Source organism: Paralichthys olivaceus, chromosome 14 (assembly GCF_024713975.1).
Source record: "Paralichthys olivaceus isolate ysfri-2021 chromosome 14, ASM2471397v2, whole genome shotgun sequence".
Classification (NCBI taxonomy): domain Eukaryota; kingdom Metazoa; phylum Chordata; class Actinopteri; order Pleuronectiformes; family Paralichthyidae; genus Paralichthys; species Paralichthys olivaceus.
In genome coordinates, this window is record NC_091106.1 from 14,284,542 (window position 1) to 14,293,441 (window position 8,900).

Consider the following 8,900-nt stretch of genomic DNA (forward strand, 5'->3'; position numbering starts at 1 on the left):
CCTGCACTGTAGAGGAGGGCAGGGTGAAAGACTGGAATTATTACTGGTGGGATTTCTTGATAATTCATAATAAAATATATCGATCAGTGGTTCATTTCTTCTCAAAATACAAATTAACATCCACAACACTGGAGGGGCACTCAGTAGGCCCATGCAGTTATCTTTATTTAGATTTGCATCGAAGTACACACACTCATAAACATCAGCCACCCAAACATGTCTGACCTCTTTCATCAAGATCCATGAATTAAACTTAAAAATGTAAAAAAGAGTCCCTGGATCCAAATAACTACTGAATCATTTGAAAATAATAATAATGTATGATATTAGGAAGATAAGAATAATAATAAAACAATCACACCAGGTGAGGAGGAGCTACGCACATCTTGTTAAGAGCGAAGCTTTAGTGGTGTCTGAGAAGAATTTAGAGAAAACAGAGAAAACATTTGAAAATCTTGTGTCTAGCATCAGTTATCTGTGATTTCGCATCATGCTGCCAGAAGAAGAAAAGTAGGAGGACTCAAGTTCACAGAGGAACTTTTATGATATAGTGACACCTGAGTTGAAATAACTATTCACCAGCTGGTCACATCAGATCAATGACTGACCGCCTGCAGGAGCGTGGTTTCTCATTTCAGAAACCCAGAGAGAAACTGGTGTGTTTGATCTGAGGAGCCTGCAGGGCTCTGCTGGGCCACCTCTGTCAGACCGCAGCTACATTTAACCATTGACAGGATTAAGTGAGATTGTTAACTGCTGCCTGGAGTTTAATTACTCTTGTTGGCAAGCAAACAGCCATGTATTAGTATGTGAGACGCAAATTCAATCCTCCTGCAGATGATAAAAGAACAACTTTACTTATGATATTTTCAAAACACTATGTTATTAGAAATATAATTAGTTTAACTGACTAAGGAGTAGTTCAGATATTAAAATCTTTTTTTAGACTGATAAAAGAACTGAAAATAGCTTAATCTTTGTTTTAATGTTTATTATTATATGTGTAACAGTGTTAGCGTTTTGAAATCTTTCAGTTTTAATGCACCAGCTCAGGATTGAGCAATCATGAGAAAAGTGTATCTTTGGTATATTTGTTCTCTCGATGTCAAAAAAACTATTTGCTGAAACAGAAATGATAATCACGGGTTCATCCTTCCCCTCCGAGTACTGCCACAAGTTTCTGTTCGCAGTGGCACCACGGCAGAACCACAGCAGAGCTTTCTCCAGCCGTTCTTGAACTGGCAGACTGAGTAGAGAATAGGATTGAGAGCCGAGTTGACCAGTGTGAACGTCATCACCCAGAAGAACACGGTCGAGGAGATGTGCAGGTGACCGAAGAAGTTTCTGGTCAGGATGAGGAAGATGTTGATAAAAATGGGACTCCACATGAGCAGGAAGGAGAAGACGAGGACCAGGAGAGTGCGGAAGAGCTTCATGTCCTGGCGGGATACGTGGTACTCTGGAGACTCACCAACTGGGAGCGGATTACCTCGTGTTTGGAGTCCTCGTCTGCAACTTTTAGCAATCTGCAATACAAATAAAATAATATTTAACATAAGACTGGCATTCTCTCATTTGTGACATTATGTGATATATGAGATGAAGCCATTTATGTGACCCGAGTGATCTACAAGAGGATTTATACAGAGGACTTGAGGTCATTTATCTCAGAGCTAAAATCAACGTGTGGCTCCTCAGTATCATTCTCTATTGTCTGCATCATGTTAATGTCCTCACTGCTAGAACTGCTTGTCCTGTGTAATATTGACAGTTGATAATGCAAAGCTCTGTAGTCACACAGTGATCCTATTTTCAGCTTCAGTAATTAATAAAGCACGAGCACGTCTGTTGCCACAATGACCGAGACATGGCTAATATTCACAGAGGGAACAATGAGGAAGGTCACTGAGTCTGTTGGTGTAAAATGTTTATACTGGTTTCTTTATACAGTTTTACAAATGAAGGAAAAATGCTTATTAAATAAATAATCAAGATCACCACAGATACTGTTTGTGTATCATCACTGTGAGGCTGAAAATGAAGAAAAAGGAAGCTAATATTTTTATTGGATATGCACCTAATTTTCCATACTCATAAATATCAGTCCATTAAATATGCCTGTTTTCAGTGGTTCCTTTCAACACTTAGTGAGAGGAATGAGTACAATAAACCCACCTGTAATATTTTGCTGTAACTGACCACAATAATGAGTCCTGGGAGAAGGAAGCACAGAGCGGCGAAAGAAATATTCCAAACAATTTCTCCTGTCCAGTCGGGCCACTTGAGAGTACAGATGTGTAGACATTCCTGCATGGAAAGAGTACAAATATACAGAACAGCATCCATTAATAACAGCGACAAAATGTGGAACTTTTCTTTCGTTGACTGATTCACTGATACCTGCTCAGGAAATTCAACTTCCATCACAGTGAAGAAGAGGCTGAGGGGTAAAGCAGTGAGTGCAGAGAAGGCCCAGATGAAGATGAGGGTGGCGGTCACCATCCTGGGGTTCAGAGAGGGCGCAGTCTGCATCCGGAGGATCGCCTGGACCCTCTCCACGCTGATGAAGGCCAGGGTGGTGATGGTGACGGAGCCGCTCATACAGATGACAAACAGCACGGTGTGACAGGCGGTGAACCCCAGCGTCCAGGACACGGTCCAGCGCACTGCCACTATCAAGGGGATCATGCTGACAAACAGCAGGTCGGCCACAAACAAGTTGAGGGTCAGGATGGTCTTGTTGGCCAGCAGTCTGCGCTCCCAGGTTACCAAGGCTGCAGCTCCCGTGTTTGCTGCCACGGACACCAGGAAGACAGTGGAGATGGCCAAAGTCTCGACAACAGTGGCAGCGGTATGATCGGAGTAGTGCAACTCAGAGAAGTAGGAAAAATATGAGAAGTTTCTCAAGTGGAGTAAGTGAGAGTGAGGGTCGATATCCATATAGGCTGAGAAGGTATTTGGATCTAAGGTACAGACTGAGTTCACTGTGGTGACTATGTCTGATAAATGAATGGGAAAGAGAAGCTGATAAGTGATACAAGAGAAAGAGAGGAGGAGGAGGGATGGAGGGTGGTGACTAACCCTTTACATGTTTGCTCCAGGTGCTGCATGAATGCAAGTCAAATATTACAATCCCCTGCTGTGTAGGTGAGCATAATTTTAATGTGCGACTTCACTGTCATATTATTCCTTTTATTATTTCTTTCATCTTCCTCTTCTTTATCTGTATTGTCCAGAGACATGGACATTTGCATAACATACACTCATGCCGGATTTTTTTATAAATGAATTAGTTATTTTCTGGCAAGTCAAGGACATTTCCTGGATATCAACCTCCTCAATCAAATCTGCTCCAAAAGTTTATGGTTCAAACCCCACCCGTCCACTAAGTGCCAAGAAAATCAGTCCAGTAGTTTTTATGTAATTCTGCAGACAAACAGCAATGAAAACATAACCTCCCTGATGGAGGTTATTAGAATACAGGCAACAATTCTAGTCCAGTGAAAACCTTTATCCCATTTGGTGTGAAAGCATCTTCCAGAGGGCAGTTTTATACGTTCATCTAGTTGGGTATGAACGGCATCAGACACAATTGTGCTTTTTGTTTTATCTCTATTAACATTCCAATTGTTTCTGCTCTGTCCCAATGGTTTTACAGGCCACGCTCATAACTGTAGTCTGTTTTTGTTCTGTTCCAACAATAGGCTGTCAATCTCAGCTTCTGCATGCTTTTGACTCTGTGGATCCTCCCATGAGGAGCTCTGGATTTAATTGTAACACACGCTAGTCTGTTGTTGAATGAGACTGAGGCGACCCTTTCTGATGGTTAATCCTAGTTCTACACTCAGTGCACCTGTAGAACAGTAATGCTGCATAAATCTCAAATTAGCTGCAGGGATAAAATTAATTAGATTTCACTATTAATTAATGGTGTGTAAGATAACTCGTTCTACTTCCTAATGAGTGATACACTAACTGATCAGTCTGTCCTAAAATAGGCTTCTCATTTCATAATAACTGATTTAAAAATGTTTACATTAATGTATTTCACAAGTATTTCCTCTGTCCTCTGACAGTATTTTTGTTATGTCTGGTGTTAATAATAATCTACACGGCCTCAGGAGAAAACCCCTCTTGACCGGGCTCTCAGACAGGCTAAGCTCATATTCTCACTGTCTATGAAAATGTTTCTGAAAAGTACAGAGGGTTAAGAGGTGTCCAAACCATATTGGCATATTGTTCATAAGCTGTTAGACTAGGTTAGCCCTTGGTGTCATGTTCCTGTTACAAAGCCTACAGCCACTGCGCAGACCTCCGACTCCTTATAATGTTTGCTTGCAATACTAATCCATGGCCTCAAATAGGACTGGAAAGGGATTAACTTCCACAAGCTGTTTTGAGCTATTCATCTGGTTTGAACATTGTGAGAACTTGGGAGGATCAAGGACCTGCAGCAGTATGATGTGACAAAGCATCACACAACATGTTATCAGCTTTTCAGGTAGTTTGTCATAAACTAATAAAGTTGTGAATAAATTAAATCTTTGACTTGAAAATCTTTATTTATAATCTTGGCTGAAAAGCAAAAATCACACCCTCTTCAACTGAACACAGTAGTTTATTAACTTGAACTTCTACTTCTACTTGAACAGTATGGCTCAAACATCAATATCAATATCATCATAGAAGAACATGCAGAACTTGCAGAGGTTTGAGGCGCAGCTCACTCGAAACATACTTCTATGTGCTTCATCAGTTCTTGGTAGTGACTGACAGGATAGTCGGCCTTGCAGCAGGGACACTCCAGGGAGCTTTCATTCAGCAAGTCTGTGCTAGCGGAGGCTGTCACGTAGTCTCTGCAGAGCTGGGAGGGGGCAAAGTTTTTATAATGATTGACAATCAGATGACTGTGATGTGCAAGGTGTTGTTCACACTGTCAAACATGCAGAATATGCATATCCCCTTAGATATGAAGAGCAGTTTAGACTATTTGGGGTCATTATTTAGATTTTCTAGCCAACAACATTGTTTTCATCAACTTCAGACCTGTTTTTCGGTAAAAACTGAGCATTTAGCAGCTGAAGAGTCAGATATTGCCCTCAGGAGTAAGTGGAGATCCAAACATAGCTAAAAGGGCAGTGAATATTGACTTGCATATGTCAGTGGAAACAACTGTTTCCAACATTCCCCACAACTTTACAAGGTGATTTATCAGTTTTCTGCTTAATTCTCTGGCCCAGAGTTTAAAAAATCAATAGCTGCAGCTTTGAGTTTCATCACTAATGCTAAATACAAATGTAGTCAATTGATCTATTAATGCTAACCTCTGTCGTTTTTGGCTCTTGGCGTTCAGTCTTCTTCAGCAACTTCAGGACTTTGACCAGTTGCTTCTTTAAATGTGAACAATCCTGTCTCTCATCCTCAAGGTCTTGTGTAGAAATCTGGATCTTTTAAGATGAATAATGCAGTCAAGCTATAATACTGTACAGGTTTGGGTGGCATATTTTTTTAATAAATCAAGAATTCCCAAAATTTATTTGCTTATGTGAGGAATAACTTCCCCTTGGAAGGAAAGCAAAGAGGTTGTCAAGTTTCCACAAAGTGCAATTAAACTGTGTCATCATAAAGAGTTGGTGGATTAGCAACAGCCCTCAAGGAATCAAATCTCATAGAGTACCTGACGCTCCAGATCTGCAATCTTTTCCTGGTCTGCACTTTGATGATTTAACACAAACTTCTGGAGGAGATTCACCTGAGAAAAGCGAGGCTTAAGGTGTTTCATTTCATGTCTTTCCTCCTGAGTAATTTTCAATAAAGTAATTCAATAAAGACGTACCTGCAGCTCAGAGTTAGTTGACCTGCGCTTCTCTTCATCCAGCCTGTTCCTGAGGTCTTTGTTCTTATCTGCCAGTTGTTTTACTTCATCCTCTTCTTGATCTTCTGGTGAACTTTGTCCACTCAATTCTGTAGCATGCAGCTGCTGCTTGAGCTCCTCCAACTCTATTTCCCTTTCCTTGCACCTACACATCAACCTTTCTGTTATGTGGCCGACTAACATCCCAACCTTCTCCAACTTTGAATGAGACCATGTATACATACACATTGAGCAGACCTACCAGTTTTGGGTTGTTGTCAGGTTCTGTTGGGTGATGTTGACCTGCTCTCTGAGCACCTCCAGCTCATCTTTGGCTTTTTGTAAGAGTCTTTCATAGTACTCCTGCATCTGGCCTATTCGCTTCTGATCTATAATGAGAGAGCGAATAAAAATCATTTTAAAAAACAGGAAGAGATTCCACAACTGTATATGCAATCACCAAAGTTAGATACAGCTTAATACATGCACAATGTAGTATTAATTTTTTTTTTTTTAAATGCAGGGCAGAGCTGCATATCCTGCCATGCAGCAGGCTATGCCAGTGTAATCTAGATATCTTAAAAACCTTGTTGTGACAGTCTGTTGCCCTTTGTTGCCCCAGTGTTGAGTTCCAACTGCCCACTGCCCCTCTTGCTCACCATCTGAATGGTCTTCATTGTGCTTCTTTGAGCAAGACAGATTGGCTTCATTCAGCTGCTTCTCCAGCCATAACATTTTGCCCATAATGGCCCTCACATAGGCAACTCTGTGCTGGTCATAATCCAGCCACTGCTTGTTCCACTCCAAGGCCTCGGGGGATTGAATAAAAAGAATGAGAAGCACAAAATGGAGACAGAAAGAAACAGAGTTGTGCCAGGGGGATGGCCCCAGAGCACATTCTTCAAGACATTCACTCTGCACACAGGCTCACGGCCTCACTGACAAACAAATGGACACAAAGTAGAAACTAAGTAACACAAAATACAGAAATGTGAATTTAGTGTTGATTGAGAAAATACAAATGGTAGAGAGCCTTTCAAGCTGTGCAGTAACAACAAAGTGCTTACATCTCTGAGCTGATTCTGGAGCTCTGTTACTCTGGTGTTGGAGGCCTCTTCATCTGACTTGAAGTCCTAATAGAAAACAATAAAATACAACACACACTCACACATAGTGTTTGCAGATTAATAGCAGTATATTTGATTACATTCTGACAGTTCAGCACAAGGACCTAAAAAAAACAGGATTTAGAGCTTCAATGTGTTGGAACCTCTGCCACCGCTAAATGCAAGACAGGCATTTGTAAACAAGTGCTGCCATCTAGTGGGACAGAGAAGGTAAGAGACAAATCCAACACCCTAAGCAGCAACACAATAGGTCTGTCTCAGAGAAGACATTTTGACCTGCAGCAGAAAGTAAAGCAGTTTTAATTGATAAAAGGAATGATGGCCGAATCCCATTAATCTACACTGATTTCAGGGTCCTGGTATTGTTTGTGCTGGCTCACCACTAAACCGTCATGGCTTATTGAGACTTTTTTTGGTTTTTCCTATAATGACAAATCAAAATATCTATTTATTGCATAGCATCTTACACTATAATGGATAAGGTGCCAAATATAATGAATTCTAGGAGACACTTTTATTACTGTATACTGCACCTTCTTCCCGGCAACTTTTCTCTCAAGAAATTGACTCAGTTGAAATGCACACAAGCCTGTTCTCAATTTGTTCAACTTTTCTGGCATAACCAGATACTCTCTCCGTACTCACTGCGTCTGTCAGGTTATCTTCTCTCTTACTCAGCTCTGATGGCAAGGCAGTCTTCTCGTCTTTGTCCGTCAGCTGCTGAGAATTATCCAGCTTTGCAGTGTCAAGATTCAGTAATCTCTGCATATAGACACAGAGGAAAGAGAACGTCAAACACTGAAACAATCACTGTACACAGCGCTCATTGGAAACACGTTTACGGACTTTACAGTACTGTACGAGCATTTAATGCTGATATGAGTCAACTAGTAGTTAGACTGAAAGTTTGAGCAAGTTTACCTCCACTAGCTTGTAATGATCGCAATGCTGACGAGATAACCCGACCAGGCTCTTCTTCAGAAAGGCGTTCTCCTTCCTCAGGCTGCTCACAACCACATCAAGCTCTGAGCTGCGCTTCTTCCTGGGGAAACCTTTACACTTGGAGGCGGCCATCTCTGTCACCTGTTCACAAATGCTACAAGAGACAATACAGACAAAAACAACTTATCTTAGACATACGTGAGAGCACACAAATCTCAAATTAAGATTTTGAAGTTATCACCTGTGTCAGGTTTTAATTCAAAACTCCACTGTATGTTAACATGAGTCCTGAGGTGTTGGTATTGTAGAAACATTAGAAACAGCCTTAAAAAGCAACTTTTGAATTGTTGTGGCTCAACCTCAAGCCCAACATGGACCAGGACTCAGTATTGCGCTGACCCACATCAGTTTAATACATTTTCGCTACTGGTGAAAGTTACACACTCACTAGCTGGATGAAGATGGACATTGGATGCTGGATTTTCTCAGCCAGTAATAAAATATTCAACAGAAACAGCTCGATTGTCACTGTTGGTACGTGAAGGTGTTTTTTTTTTCTTCGCCGTTATCGTCCACAGAGAAGCACCTCGTGTGGTTAGCCGAGCTAGCTAATGTTAGCTGGAGTAAGAACAGGTTTAAATAGGGATGGTAGCGCAGGCTAAGTTCTGGGTCAAATTAAATACGTTAGTTAAAATTAATCAAATGAACAACTTACCAGAAATAGATAGTATCACGAAGTCTAACAAAGTGAAGTCTAACTTATATTTTTCTTCTTCTTCTTCTGCTGCAGGTGCCCGGCAACAAACCGTGACGTCACCAGTCAGTACCAGTTTATGCTGCGTTCCAGACAACTCGGATTTGTGGGATATTCTGCCATGAAAGTAGTTTGTCCTTCATTATTATTATTATTATTATTATTATTATTATTATTATTATTATTATTATTATTATTATTATCATTAGTAGTAGTTACAGGA

General features: G+C 40.8%; 2 protein-coding genes across 3 annotated transcripts; both read right to left on the reverse strand.

Annotated features, from left to right (window-relative positions):
• Positions 1–66: 66 nt before the first annotated feature.
• LOC109630802 (free fatty acid receptor 4) lies at positions 67–2,994 on the reverse strand. Its single transcript, XM_020089206.2, has 3 exons — positions 2,401–2,994; positions 2,176–2,307; positions 67–1,526 (listed from the first exon to the last, which is right to left on the reverse strand). Exons 1-3 carry the CDS (start codon positions 2,938–2,940, stop codon positions 1,140–1,142), a joined length of 1,059 nt encoding a protein of 352 aa, XP_019944765.2. The 5' UTR covers positions 2,941–2,994; the 3' UTR covers positions 67–1,139.
• Positions 2,995–4,599: 1,605 nt separating this feature from the next.
• Positions 4,600–8,770, reverse strand: LOC109631825 (centrosomal protein of 55 kDa-like). Of its 2 annotated transcripts, XM_020090842.2 has the most exons (10): positions 8,639–8,770; positions 7,903–8,077; positions 7,627–7,743; positions 6,922–6,987; positions 6,514–6,664; positions 6,117–6,243; positions 5,837–6,020; positions 5,678–5,752; positions 5,325–5,447; positions 4,600–4,864 (listed from the first exon to the last, which is right to left on the reverse strand). In XM_020090842.2, exons 2-10 carry the CDS (start codon positions 8,053–8,055, stop codon positions 4,724–4,726), a joined length of 1,137 nt encoding a protein of 378 aa, XP_019946401.1. In that variant the 5' UTR covers positions 8,056–8,077; positions 8,639–8,770; the 3' UTR covers positions 4,600–4,723. The 2 variants fall into 2 exon arrangements, with proteins under 2 accessions (XP_019946401.1, XP_019946409.1); XM_020090850.2 differs by lacking the exon at positions 5,678–5,752.
• Positions 8,771–8,900: the final 130 nt, after the last annotated feature.